General features: G+C 39.1%; 1 protein-coding gene across 2 annotated transcripts in view; it reads left to right on the forward strand.

The window, feature by feature from the left end:
- The window catches only part of RAPGEF2 (Rap guanine nucleotide exchange factor 2), a 233,688-nt gene that overhangs the window by 107,554 nt on the left and 111,002 nt on the right, over positions 1-15,132 (forward strand). For both annotated transcript variants that reach the window (XM_081093130.1, XM_081093131.1), the window contains exon 5: positions 14,572-14,647. In XM_081093130.1, coding sequence (XP_080949256.1) covers positions 14,572-14,647 — 76 coding nt within the window. The remainder of the gene's footprint in view (positions 1-14,571; positions 14,648-15,132) is intronic.

Here is a 15,132-nt window from a genome sequence, read left to right on the forward strand (position 1 = left end):
GAGAGAGGGAGAGAGAAGAGGGGAGGGGAGGGGAGGGAAGGGGAGGGGAGGGAAACTTCAGTGATGAGAGAGAATCATTGATCGGCTGCCTCCTGCACTACTGGGGGATCAAGCCTGCCACCCAGGCATGTGCCCTGACTGGGAATCGAACCGTGACCTCCTGGTTCACACGTTGACACTCAACCACTGAGTCACTGCGGCTGTTCTTTTTTATTTTTTAAATTACATGAAATATCTGTTTCCATCTTCTTACTTTTAGTCTTTTGTTCTGAGATGGGTCTATTGTAGAAAGTATACATATAGGCCTTGTATTCTTATCCATTCAGCAACCCTATGTCTTTTGATTGGAGCACTTAATCTATTTACACTGAAAGTAATTATTGATAAGTATGTATTTATTGCCATTTTATTCTTTATAACTATGTTCCTCTATTTTTTCTTTCATTTTTAAAAAAAATACAGTTTTATTGATTTGGGCGAGGAAGGGAGAGGGGGAGAGTGAGAGAAACATCAATAATGAGAAAGAATCATTGATCATCTGCCTCCTGCACAGCCCACATTGGGGATCGAGCCCACAACCTGGGCATATGCCCTGACCGGGAATCAAACTGTGACCTCCTGGTTCATAGGTTGACATTCAACCACTGAGCCACACCAGCCGGGCTGCTACCTAGTCTTCTACATCACTAATGCGATGGGCACACCACTTCCAGCCACCACCCACTTAGTGACTGCAAACCTTTGTGGTGGGGCAGAGTTTCAGGGTGCAGTTCGGGTGTGTGAGGGAAAATTGGCACCTTCCCTAGAGATAAACAGTTCATTTTCTCCCCAGTTCTGTCCAAACCTCCTCAGTAGCCTCCTAGAAAGTTTGTACCATAGGCCCAACCTGGCCACAGCTGCTGATGATTCTGTAGGGTGCAGTCTTGGCAGGGTGGGGCATTGGGAGGGTGGGGCTAATGGATTTTCCCTTCAGGAGGCACTGGTCAGGCAGTAGGCTGGGAGGGCTAGCTCTCGCCCAGAGCAATACCACTCAGTTACTGATACCCCCTGAGTCACTTGGACCTCTACTCCATGGGCCAGGCAGCTGACTCTTCCGCAGGGCATGAGCTCAGCAGGGTGAAGCAACAAGGAGAGAGAGTTGGGCTATTGCATTTCCCCAGGCTGATGCCACAGGGAGGAGAGTGCTTGTCCCAGGAAACATAGCTTCTGTGTGCAGTATGGGAGACTCAGCACAAGAACTCTGGGGGCTGTCCCTTTAGTTCTCTCTCCAAGCCACACACTCCACTATCTCTCCTCACATGACTTCAGTTTGCTCTGAGTGGCCCTCCCGCTGCTGGAGTCCTCTAAGAGGGGGCCTGGGTTTCTAGCAGACTCCCATCTCTCCCTAATGGACAGAATACTTGCTGATTCTCATGACCAGTTGTAATGTGGACACCTATTTCCAGCTCTGGTGCTTTGGGCTTGAAAGCCCAGCATGTGGGTGCGGGGCCTTTTCATCTTTGCGCTGCTTACCAGTCTTGATGTGGCTTCTTCTCTAAATTCTTGGTTATAAGATTTCTGTCCACCTAGTCTCCAGTTGGTTATTCAGGTTGATTGCTCTATATTTTAGTTGTAATTACCGTTTGGTTCTGGGAGGAGGTGAGTGTAACTTCCACCTCCTTCCTCATCTTGGATCCTTCTCTGCCTTTTTCTTTATTATACCTTTTAAAAGTAAAAACTTTGCATCTTAATGAAGGTCCATTATGTTAATATTTTCTTATATAGTTTGTACTTTTGGTGTCCTGTTTAAGAAATTTTTTCATAACCTTATGTCAAAGGCTTTCTCATGTTTTTCTAGAAATTTAGTAGTTTTAGATTTTTCATTTAGGTATGATATCCATTTTGATTTAATTTCATGTATAAGTTAAGGGTTAAGGTTTATGTTTTTACATACAGATATTTAGTTGTTTCAGGACCATTTATTGAAAATAATATTTATTAATGTGCCTGAGTACATTTGCTAAAAATCAATTGACCATAGTTGTTTAGGTCTATTTCTGGAATCTTCTGTTCTAAATTGCACCATATGTCATACTTATACCACATTGTCTTCATTTGTGTTACTTTATAGTAACTTTTGAAATTATGTAGTTACACCCCCATCTTTGTTCTTTATAAAAATTGTTTTAACTTTTCTATATCTTAGCCTTTAATTTTAAAATCAGTCCGTCATTGCCAAATGTTGTTAGGATTTGATTGGAATTGCACTGGGAAGGTTTACTATTTTTACAATATTGAGCCCTCCAAACCATGAGCCTGGTATATCTCATAATTTATTTGTCTTATATAATTTCCTTTTGCAAGATTAGAAGTGCTTTGTAGTTCTTAATGTACAAGTCATGCACACCCTTTATCAAATTTATTCCTAAGTATTTTATTTTTTCTGATAATTAGTAGGTTTTTACTACCTCAGTCTATAAGGGAAGATCTGTAGCAGAGGTTAAACAATATACCAGTGTTACGTAGTGGTAGAATTAGAAGGAAAAATTACCTACAAAACAACTACCCTACAAAACAAAATGAAACAAGATAAGTATGGCTTGTGAGTAATGTCCATGTTTCATTCAGATGCTTTAAATAAATTGACATTTGTTACTTGATATCTTTGTAAGAAATTATATATATGTGTGAGTTTATACTTTTCCTTTCTTGGAAGTGTGTTTGTTTTTTTTAACTTACAAATTTTGTTAATGCAATATTACTCAAGTAGACTTAATTATTCAGGTTCACCCTTAGAAAGACATGCCTATTATTTCAACTTCTCTTATGATCTATGCCAAGTTTTTGAGAGGCTGGTGGCTGGGTTTTGGTGCCATTCATATGACTTTAAAGAATATCAGACATGGTTGGCATTCTTGAGATCTTGTTTGATTCTTGAGATCAGTTCAGGTTCTTTCTGATTTAGGGCTAACCTCAACAATTCATTTGAGTTCATCTACCATTTTTTCTCATTGACAAGTTACATAGATCTTTTTGGTCATTTTTAGATAATACTTTAGAGCTAAGCATCTTTGTCTCATCCACACATACGCGATGAGCTGTGCACAATGCAAAGTGAACATTTAACAAAGACATTTTTGGAAAAGGCGTGTGTCTACATGCTGAAGGGGAAAGCTGTTATGGACCATAACTTTTATACAAACTGATCGGCTGCCATCTGCGTACAAAGCACTGTGATCAGCAGAGACCTGTTTGTGCCATTGTGTAGACTGATAGCAGCAGATCAATTTAGCTGAGCTGTTCTCTCGCAGTGTGGTCACGAGGACTTAGACACCACCAAAGTGTAGTCCTCATCACACCACTGTCCTTTGCTGGTTTAAATTGTGGCAAGAGAGAAAAACTGCTTGCTCTCTTCACCCCAGCACAGCTGTGAGGTAAGATCCACCTTTTTACTTTTGAATGGAAAGACGAGAGGCAAAGCAGCTTCTTGCAACTTTTCCCATGTTGTTTTGATATAAATTTATGCTGGTCTTTTCCATGATAATCCCTCAAGCCAGGTATACAATTCAGCATTCCTTTGGTGGAGAGCAATGTGTGTAGCACAGCTTGAGTAAATTTTAATAACAAAATTGCACTGCAGAGCACATCTAAGGGTTTGACCTTGAAGACTCATAGGAGAGCAGACATTGCAGATTTTCCTACTTGCCCTTGACTTACAAGAGAGTAGATAATGAATTAATAGAAATTGATAAAGAGCGTCTGTCAGGCAGCCGCTGAGGTCATGAGGCTGGTATGCGGAAACAGTGCCCATACAACATGCGTGACACATAACGGCAGCCAGGAGGGGTGGGTGGGTCATCGAAGCAGGAAATTAGCCGTCAGAAGGAATGTTGGCTCTCTGCTCAAGCTCCAGCCGCCGCGTGGACTCACTGAGAGAAAATACACTGGGAAATGGGGAGTGCTCATTGCTGCAGAGAAAAGAGCTCATGGAAGGTGGCAGTGCCATTGCTTCAAAGATACTATTGAAGACAGTGCAGGTTAGATTTTTTTTTTAAGGAATTAAAATGTTACTAGCATAAATATCAAATGTTTAGTACTTTTGTAGTTAAATAGACAGCAGGCTACCGAGACTTGAACAGAGGGGGGAAAACACAGCTATGAGGCCCTCGCTTGTAATTTTTTCCCGTGTGCTCTGTTTTTATAAGCAAAGGTTGAATGTTGAGATTCGCTGAGCAGAGGGAACAAACCTCCGTTAATTTGTACAGGGTGATGATGGTTAAAATATTTCTAAATGAGCCTTGAGACAGATTTAGGGAAGCTTAATTGTATGCTTAGTTTTCCCCAGTAGTTACTACTGAAATAGGAGCCTGTTAAAGGCCATGCTTTATAAACAGCTTGTAATTTACACACACAACTCAAATGTGTGCTTGGTGTTGTCTATGTTTTTGTTTTAAATAGCTGTTATTTCCTTTTTTTGTTGTTGAACAAATGAGTGAGGATAAAATATTAAAAAAGATTAAATGCAGTTTTACAGTCTCTTTCAAACCACTTTCCACTTATACTTCTATTAAAATTTATTCTGGTATATTCTACTGATTTTTGAGGATAGAATTAATGGCATCAGCAGTTTCTTGTTAGATTTTTTTTTTTCTTAAAGTTAATTGCTCCTCTGCTATCTAAAGACAATGTCGTGAATATTTTTTGCAAGCCCAAAATAAATACATAGATTTTTGGTTTAGGAGCATCGTTACAGTCATTTGATCAGATTTTAAATTTAGTTAACTGCTTATCATTTCCTAGAAATGAAAGTAGGAACCATTTATATCGAGAGCACTACATTTTTAATCATTCTCTGCATTAGGCTTGCCTGCCAGTATAATCTCAGTACGGTTGCTGTGTGTTCCCCCACGGGGTATAGCCTGGCATGAATAAGTTTACATTCCAATACTGAGCATTGCATTCCACGGGGCAGTTCTGACGCACAACAAGAATGTGGAGGCCCATACAAAGAGACCCGATAGAAGAGGCTTCTGTGCTCAGCGACTGCCTTTCGTAGAAACTCACGTTGGTAGAAAGTGCTCTTGAATCAACTTGGGTGGGGAACATGTGGTCACAGAAACTTAGAACAGGATGGCCTGACCAGAGCAAGAGCCTGCAGCACCCTGTGTGGTGTGCCATTACCTACGGGTATCTATGAGAACTAGGTAAGACTTTATATTATCAAACGTTTGTGCTTTCTTGTTGTGTGCCTTGAACTTGAAAGAATGTTTACGAGGCTATTCGGTTCTTTCCTCTGCACATTTTAGATATTATAAAGTCATTCATTTTTCTACCTCTGAAAATATTGAACTTCAATTTTAGGAGCAATTTGTAATTCTTATTTTGTACTATACAAAAAGTTTAGCAAAAAGTTTAATGTAATAGGAATGCGAATCCGGATTGTTAAACTGTTTTTTGAGGAACAATTCCTAAATTGGTTGTGCTAAGGACATCTGAGCATTTAGGAATACTCTGCTTTTTATCCTGCAAGTGGTCTTTGCATTAATCATTTGCTGTGAGGTTGTTTTTGTTGTTTCCTTTTAATATCTCAGAGAACCAATAGATTGGGCCAGAGTTAATCTGCATCACTTTTAGTTGTCACTTTTGGTTGTTTAATGTAAGATTATAAGGGCACTCTGAAATACATTGAGGTTAAATAGTTGAGAGGCAGGCTTCACAGTGTATTCACACAGAACAATTTAGAAGGATTTAAAATAGTCTACAAAATTAAATGTTCATGCAGTCCAGAATCAGAAGACGGTCAGCATTCTTAAATACATATACCATACTTCTCTGTCTCACCCTATCTTCTCTCTCTCTGATTTTATAGCCTCTTAGGAAAGGCTAGTATCTAATATAGAAAGGGCTAATAGGCTTTTATGCCAAGTCTTTCAAACCACTTTCCTAATAGGCCAAGTCTCATTAGTAACTGTTACCTACATCTTGCTTGTTTTTGAAAGACAATTATTCATATGTGTGTATTTATATTTGTGTCTTGTACAATAGATAAGTATGCACATATAGAAGGACTGAAATGACTAGAAGACTGATTAATTTGAAAAAAAATTTTAATTCAAGGTTAAAAAAGAAGCTATGTCACTTTAAAAATTAAGGAGTTTAAACTTTAAAAATATCTTTGTTTATCTTGGTATGTGGTATTATGAGTGGCATTTCAAAGAAGCAGATGTTCTTCTGGTTGAAGTTCTGGCAGCAGCTGCCGAACAGGCTAGGCTTTTATAGATTTGGCACCCAGATCTTTGATGAGTCCAGGGTAACCCTCAGGTTCTTGGTGGTCATTTGTACTTTTGCTGCATTTGAATTGCCTTCTAAATTCCAAAAGCTGAGTTCTGTTTTTCACTCAACTAGCTAGTGTACGAGCCTAGCCAACCTCTGAGAATCCACCATCCAGCAGAGCCCTGTTCCCCACTTGTCATTGCGTTGGTGCTGTTTGGGTAAATGTGGTCACTACATTTACCCACACAGCACCAATTACCAGCCCTGGAATTACTCCTCATAAGTGTGGAGCTTCAAAGACTAGAGTTTACATTATTGAATGTGTAGAAAAGGGCTATAGAAGAAAGCAAGAGAAAGGGCAAGACCAAGAGCAGACGCCTGCGCTTACAGTCTGGCATTGCGGGCATCTGATTTAACCGAAGGCTTTTAGGTAGGTGGGCTTAGTTTCTCCAGTTGTGAAATGAGAATTGAACCGGACGGGCAGTTCTCAGGGGAAGATTAGGAAACATTATAATCACTGGAGGCCTTTTTCTAAGAGCAGAATGTTTTAGGACCTTTGAGTAGCACATCAGTTGATGGCATACTTTGAGCTGTATAACGGAAGGAAAGAATGCAGAAAGACATTTTACTATATAATTTTTAAAGTTTTTTCTCAACTTTGAGATTCTATAAATTCATTTTGGCTTTGTGATACAATTGTAGGAGAAAATATGGCATTGTTTTTATTAAACTTATGATGCTAACTGTTCTTCCTGTTATATGAGCTTCTTATGTATTTATCTTCCAAAGAATACAAACTACTTACGAATAAGGACTAGCCCAGCAAAGTGTCAGTGGTTAGCTGTGACCTAGGAATGGTTTGATTCCTGGTCAGGGCACAGGCCCGTGTTGCGGACGCTATCCCCATAGGGGCCATGCAGGAGCAGCGGATCAAAGATTCTCATCATTGATGTTTCATCTCTCTCTCCCTGTTCCTTCCTCTGCAATCAATAAAAAGATATTTAAAAAAAAAAAGAATAGGGACTATATTTAGTGAGTTTCTTTTAAGCTCTGTATTGATTACAGAGTTTATATTGATTGTATAATGTATCCAATGATTATTTGGAAGAGGACTAGGAAGCAAAATTTTCTCTCTGTTTCCTTATATATGTAGAGATAGGGTGAAGGTGAGGGTGGCCTCTAATTTATGGTCAAGGATAAAATGAGATTAATGCTGAGTAACAGAAAAATGACTGTCTTCATAACTTTGATGTAAAATATTTCAGTAATATTTGTTTAGTTTTTCTCATCTCTTCCTAGTTTTTTGAACTACAACTTCTATTACTTCATTGCTTAATTAATGTAGAAAAGAGTTTAGTCCCAGGTTTATCAATGGTATAATTCAGTCACACACTTAACTCTTCCTCTGTCCCTAAAGGTTTGCTGTTCTTTGGTTAAAGTGGAGTTTCAACTTTTTCTTATTCAAGTCCTGAAATTTTGCTAAGAAACCCAAAGCCATTAATACAAACAAGAAATCTCTTGATAAGTTGGTCTTTTAAAATCACCACCCCTGGGAGGAGATTTTAGTGTTGTTGTTTTCTTAATCCTCACCAAGGATATGTTTATTGATTTGAGAGAGAGAGAGGTGAGAGAAATATCAATTGGTTGCCTCTCGAACGCTCCCTGACCAGAGATGGAACTTGCAACCTGGACATGGACCCTGGCCGACCAAGAGTCGAACCATGATTTCCTTGGTTCATGGGTCAACACTCACCCACTGAGTCATACTAGCCAGGCTACTGTCTTTCTTTATGAACTTGTCTATTCTAGATATTCCATATGACTATAATCATAAAGTATTTGTCCTTTTGTGACTGGCTTATTGCAATTAGCATAATGCTTTCAAGGCTTATCCATGTTGTAGCATGTGTCAGAACTCCAGTCCACTATGTGGCTAATATTCCATTGTATATATACATATATATGTTTATATATCTCACACTTCGTTAATACATTCATCTGTTGATAGACCCTTGAATTGTTTCTACTTTTTGGCTGTTGTGAATAATGCTGCAATGAATATTGGTGTGCAAATATCTGTTTGCTATCCTATTTTCAGTATTTTATTATTTATGTAGCAGTGGACTTGAGGGATCTTAATGGTAATTCTATGTTCAACTTTTAGAGGAAGTGCCAAACTGTTTTCCACAGTGACTACACCATTTTATACTCCCACCAGCAAAATTCAAGTGTTATAATTTATTTGCATTCTCTTTATTACTGGTTATTATGTTTTTAATTGATAGCCATTCTAATATCTCATTTACCTCTATCATCAGTTGTGAAATAGTATCTCATTGTGTTTTGGATTTGCTTTTCCGTAATGACTAAGGATGTTGAAATTTTCATGTTCTTTCTTAAAATTTTTATTTTTCAATGACAGTTTACATTAAATATATGTTGTATTAGACAATCATATACTTTACAAAGTGACCCCCCAATATTTCAAGTACACCTGGCACTACACATAGTTATTACAGTATTATTGACTATATTTCCTATGTTGTGCTTTACATCTCTGTGACTATTTTCTAAGTACCAGTTAGTACTTCTTAATCCCTTTACACCCAACCCCCCGCAATTCTCCTCTCTTCTCACAACCATCAGTCTATTCTCTGTGTCTGTGAGTCTGTTTCTATTCAACATTTCATTTTTTTAAATTATTGATTTTTAGAGAAAGAGATGTGAGAGAGAAATATTGATCTGTTACCTCTTGCATACACCCCGACCTCGGGTTGAACCCACAATCTTGGTATGTGCCCTGACCAAGAATCGAACCCACCACCTTTTGGTATATGGTGGGTTCGATTCTGGTCAAGGGCTGGTCAGGGCTCAACGAATTGATGTGTCTCTCTCTGTCTCTCCCCCTCCCTTCTACTCTCTCTGGAAATCAATGGAGAAAGTATCCTTAAGTGAGGATTAGCAAAAAAAAAAGAAAAGAAAGAAAAGAAGCTTTTTTTCCCCCCTCGTTGAATGAACGTCACACCTTTATCAAAATTCATTGACATAGATACATGGGTTTATTCGTAGACTTTTAATTTTATTTCATTTTGTCCTTGTGCCAGTACCGCACTGTTTGAATTACTGCAGCTTTGCAGTAAATTTCAAAATCAGGAAGTTTGAGGCCTCTGACTTTGTTCTTTTTCAAAATTCTTTGGCTAATTAGGACCTCTTACAGTTGTATATGAATCTGGAGATCGGCATTTCCATCCTGCAAAAAAGGCTTTTGGAGCTTTAATAGGGATTGCATTGAATCTGTAGATCACTTTGCATAGTTTCTTATAAGACATAATAACAAAAAGGAGTGCACTTGATGGGACTAATAGTCTGTTTCTGACAGTGGCACCAAGGGATATTTGTATGTTTGAGTATGTATGGCTAGATGTATATAGATATTTTAAAAAGAATTTTTCGGATATGCTAAGTATGATTCTGTTTTTGATTTTCATAGAAACAATGTTGGAGCAGGGAAGGACTAAGTTAGGGTCTACTCTAACCTGATAATCTCAATAATGAGTAAAATACAGAATATGAGAATGGTCACGTTGGCTAGAGATCACAATGATACAGTGAAATATTGACTCTCCTGTTTTCTTCATCTTACATGACTTTTTCACCATAAAGTTTGATGCATTAAGGGTCACCAATTATAAAGAGGATTGCAAACAGAACAAGAATATCCATAGGAATCACTCAAAATGTCTAACTTGGAAAAATTGCTTGATAAAATAGTTCTTTGGAAGAAGTTTTTCTCATGTTTTTTATATTTTTCTCAAAGATAGTTTATTAAAAATGGCTACCAAAGTGATGAGTGGAGGGAAGGGAGGAATTTGGGAGTAGTGAATGGCAGGGATGGGAAGTGCAATACTAGAGCAAGTCAGGATTACCGAGCTTGGCAAGATCTTCTCCTCATGGTTTTAGTCCTCAAAGCTAGGTCAGAGGGAATCCATCTGCTCTGGTGTTAAGATGGCGGTTCTCACAGATAGCGCAAAGGTGCTCTGTCTGAGTGCACTAGTGCAAAGTTTTCAGGAAGAATGGGCAGTTAATATGCATAGCCACTTCATTGCTTCCATACTAAGGAAAAAGAGTTTAAGTTGAATACCGTTTTCTAAAAAATTTGAGCATAAATTGATTTGAAATTTTAGAGAAGTAAATACACTTTTTAGGTGAAAGAAATTTTAACCCAAGCCTCTTAAGTTATAGAAGAGGATTACATACACTCTATATTTTTTTGGATTTTTCATAATTTGCCATTGATTCTATTCCCATTCCTATTATAATATTCTAAAGCTTCGCCTAACTGGGAATGATTTAAAACAGCCTAACTTGGAGCATATTTTTACTGATTCTCTTTTACTTACATTATTAATTTGAAAGTATTGTGCTGGAATTTTCCAGATAAATATAGGGTATCCCCCCAAAAATGTATATATACACTCTGAATAATTATAAAGACAGGGTTTATTTTTTAATTTAATCTAATTTTTAAAAATCTTTATTGTTGAGTATTACAAATGTCCATCCCCTCGCCCCTCTCCCCCTCATTGCCTTCCTGCACCTGGATCCCTACCCCAGACCCCTTCACCACCCTATTGTCTGTATTCATGGGTAATGCATATATGAATATAAGTTCTTTGGTTAATTTCTTCCCATCCCACCCCCTCTTCTCTCTGAGATTCTACAGTCTGTTCTGTGTTTCCATGCCTCTGGTTCTATTTTATTCAAATCAGTTTATTTTGTTCATTAGATTCCTTGTTTGTTTATTTTAATTTTTAGGTTTCAATTGTTGATAGATATGTATTTATTGCCATTTTATTGTTCATATCTTTTATCCTTTTTAATTTTTCTCTTCTTCTTATTGAGAAGACCCTTCAACAATTAATGTAGTACTGGTTTGAGGTTCCCTGGTGGTCTGGTGGTTAGGATTCAGTGCTCTCATGTAATATTGGTTTGGTGGTGATGAACTCCTTAGCTTTTTTTTGTCTGTGAAGTTCTGACCTTCAATTCTAAATGATAGCTTTGCTGGGTAGAGTAATCTTGGTTGTAGATCCTTGGTTTTCATTACTTTGAATATTTCTTGCTATTCCCTTCTGGCCTGCAAAGTTTCTGTTGAGAAATCAGCTGACATTTGTATGGGTGCTCCTTGTAGGTAACTAACTGCTTTTCTCTTGCTGCTTTTTCAGATTCTTTCTTGTCTTTAACCTTTGGCATTTTAATTATGAAGTGTTTTGGTATAGGCCTCTTTGGTTCCTCTTGTGTGGAACCCTCTGCACTTCCTGGACTTGTAATTCTATTTCTTTTACCAGATGGGAAGTTTTCTGTCATTATTTCTTCATACAGATTTTTAATTTCTTTCTCCCTCTCTTCTCCTTCCAGCACCGCCATGATGTGAATGTTGGTATGCTTGAAGTTGTCCCAGAGGCTCCTTACACTGTCTTCATATTTTTGGATTCTTTTTTTCTTTTTGATCTTCTGATTGGGTGTTTTTTGATTCCTAAATTCTAAATCACTGATTTGATTCTCAGTGTCCTCTACTCTGCTGTTGGTTTCCTGTGAATTATTCTTTATTTCAGTTAGTGTATCCTTCACTTCTGACTGGTCCTTTTATGTTGTTGATGTTTTCACTAATTTCCTTAATTCTCACTATGTTCCTTGAGCATCCTTGTAACTATTGTTTTGAACTCTGTATCTAGTAATTTGCTTGGCTCCCATTTCATTTAGTTCTTTTTCTGGGGATTTCTTCTGTTCTTTCATTTGTGACATGTTTCTTTGTCTTCACATTTTGGCTGCTTCCCTGTGTTTGTTGCTATGTTTTAGGTAGAGCTGCTGTGTCTTCTGAAATTGGTAGAGTGGCCTAATGTAGTAGGTGTCCTGTAGGGCCCAGTGGCTCAGCCTCTCCAGTCACCTGAGCTGGGCATTCTGGGAGTGCCCCTATGTGCACTGGCTTGTTGTAGTTGAGCCTTGATTGTTGTTAGCGTCACTGGGAGGACTTGACCCCCAAGCCAATTGGCTTTGAGGACCAGCTGTAACTACAGGTGAAGAGCTGCTGTGTAGGAGCTGACCCCATGGAGCAGGACTTGCTTCAGTGGGGCTTTGGTGCTCACCGATTCCATCCCTGGAGTGTGTTGCTAGTGGATGTGGTAGAGTTGTAATCGGCTATGGCAGTGGTTGGCAAACTCACTAGTCAGCAGAGCCAAATATCAACAGTACAACGATTGAAATTTCTTTTGAGACCCAAATTTTTTAAACTTAAACTATATAGGTAGGTACATTGTTATTAACTTCATTAGGGTACTCCTAAGCTGGCCTTTGCTAAAAATGTCCTCAATCTGATTGAGATACATTAGCTGAGGTCGACCCCTTCCAATTCTCCCATCCACACTCGTCTTGTATACTTGTTTCATCTATCTCCTTTCCGAAAACCGACTTCTGCGCATGGACCCTGAAGTTTCAGTCTCACTGTACGTGCACGCCCGCATGTGGTATTTTGTGGAAGAGCCACACTCAAGGGGCCAAAGAGCCGCATGTGGCTCACGAGCTGCAGTTTGCCGACCACTGGTCTATGGTATGAAGCTGTTCACCAGGTGCACTTGCTCTGCGGCCTCCCAGGAAGTACAAAGTCAGCCACTGCCTGTGCCTTGCCAGGCGCCACCCAGCACCAGCTACAGAGAGATCTGAAGATGGCAGCTACTTGTATTGGGCTTGGGCTCAGGAGAGGCCAAGCTGTGAACCTTGGCAAGGTGCTGCAAGTGCCAGGTCTGGGGCCAGTTATCTAGAGGTATGGGGCATGCTGAGTTCAGCTCCTACTTGTTTGAGAGCTTTTAGGAAAGTCTGAAGCCTGATCCAGGATGGGCCATTCATATGAAAAAGACACTGCAAACAGCTTGGGTGGGGCTGCAAATAGTGTGGGCCAGGTTGATGGAGACTCCAATATGGTGCCTGCCAGTCAGCTCTGGGAAGTGGCGGAGGGTCTCAGCAGAGGAACAATGACCTCTCTGCCAGCACTTTCGTCTGGAAGAAAGTTGCCCCCCTGTTTCCGCCCTGATGTCAGATAATTTTGTTACTCCCTGTATGTCCCTGGATCCAGTGCTGGAGCTCAGAGGGAGTGAATCTAAGTTAGGTCTGTGCACGAGCACTTTAAGAGGAACTGCCTGGGTCTCTGGCTGCCTCTGTGTCACTCAACTACAGTCCCTGCTGGCTTTTACAGCCCAAACTTACAGGACTTCTCTTACCAGCTCTGGAACCCTGGGCTAGGGGTCTGGTATGGGGCAGACACACCTTCCTTGCTCCTCAGGGGAGGCTTTCTCAGCCATGCTATCCCTCCCGATTAAAAACACGCCACACGTGGGTGTCAGACCAGCCATTCCACACCTCCACCCCTCCTACCAGTCTCAATTCTTTAATTCTCTAGTTGTAAGGCTTCCATTCAGCCAGATTTCAGGCAGTTCTGAATAATGGTTGCTCTGTATTATAGTTGTAATTTTGACGTGGTTATGGGAGGATGCGAGTACCGTGTTTATTATGCCACTATCTTGATTCCTCTATAAGGCAGTGTTTATTAAAATACATTTCAATTTCAAAATTGAGCTATCAGTCTGACTAGTGTGGCTAAGTGGTTGAGCACTGACCTATGAACCAGGAGGTCACGGTTCGATTCCTGGTCAGGGTACATGCCTAGGTTGTGGACTCAATCCCCAGTAGGGGGTGTGCAGGAGGCAGCCGATCAATGCTTCCTTCTCATTGCTGTTTCTGTCTTTGTCTCCTTCTCCCTTTCTCCCCCAAATCAATAATAATATATATTTTTAAAAGTGTCATTTAAAAAAAATTTGAGCTGCCGAAACCGGTTTGGCTCAGTGGATAGAGCGTCGGCCTGCGGACTGAAGGGTCCCATGTTCGATTCCGGTTAAGGGCATCTACCTGGGTTGCGGGCACATCCCCAATAGGAGATGTGCAGGAGGTGGCTGATCGATGTTTCTCTCTCATCGATGTTTCTAGCTCTCTCTATCTCTCTCCCTTCCTCTCTGTAAAAAATCAATAAAATATATTTTAAAAAAAAATTGGAGCTATCGGCTCTTAAAGTGTGAATACATTTTTTGGGACACCCTGCATATGTCTGAAATTTAACAATTTGAATTGTTCCTTGTCATTCTGTGTAAATAATGATTAAAGATAATTACTCTTTCTCCAGTGTGTATTTCTTGTATTGTTTTTAGTATTTATTAATCCTGAGGTTTGGCTTAAATTTTATATTTTTAAATCTTTTTTTTTCTTTCTTTCTAGTTTTGGCAAGCGTTCTGCAGGAAGCTTTAGGCGTGGCTGTGAATGCATTGTTTTAGAGCCTTCTGAAATGATCGTGGTAAGACTACTCCTTAAGGCATTCTTCCCCCCTTAAAAAAGTTATACAATTAAAGTACTTTCACAAACCACTGATAATAGTGTATTACATATTTTATAAGTGTGGATTTATTTATTGTATAACTTATAAATTTGAGTTCATAATCATAATTAATTATAGGATTCGATTAAATGAAAAAGATAGAAAGTTTAAAGGGCACACATGCCTAAATGTTTGCTGCTTGAACTTTGTAAATCAATCTATGTTAATACCATGTAATTAAAATTTGGGGAGAATCTTTGAATTATAGGATTTTAGCTCTCCAAATATTGATCGAAGTGAGTAAGATACTTAAAATGAATCACAGTGATATGTATTCAGACAACAATTACCATAAGGAAATCACTTCAATTTTTTAAACTAATTGAAATAAAAATGGGGTACTAGATTGCTGGTTAAACAGTCTATCAAAATCTTTATCTCTTATTAGCTGAACTGTGTGATTT

This window comes from Myotis nattereri (assembly GCF_964212035.1).
Source record: "Myotis nattereri genome assembly, chromosome: 5".
In the NCBI taxonomy this organism is placed as follows: Eukaryota; Metazoa; Chordata; class Mammalia; order Chiroptera; family Vespertilionidae; genus Myotis; species Myotis nattereri.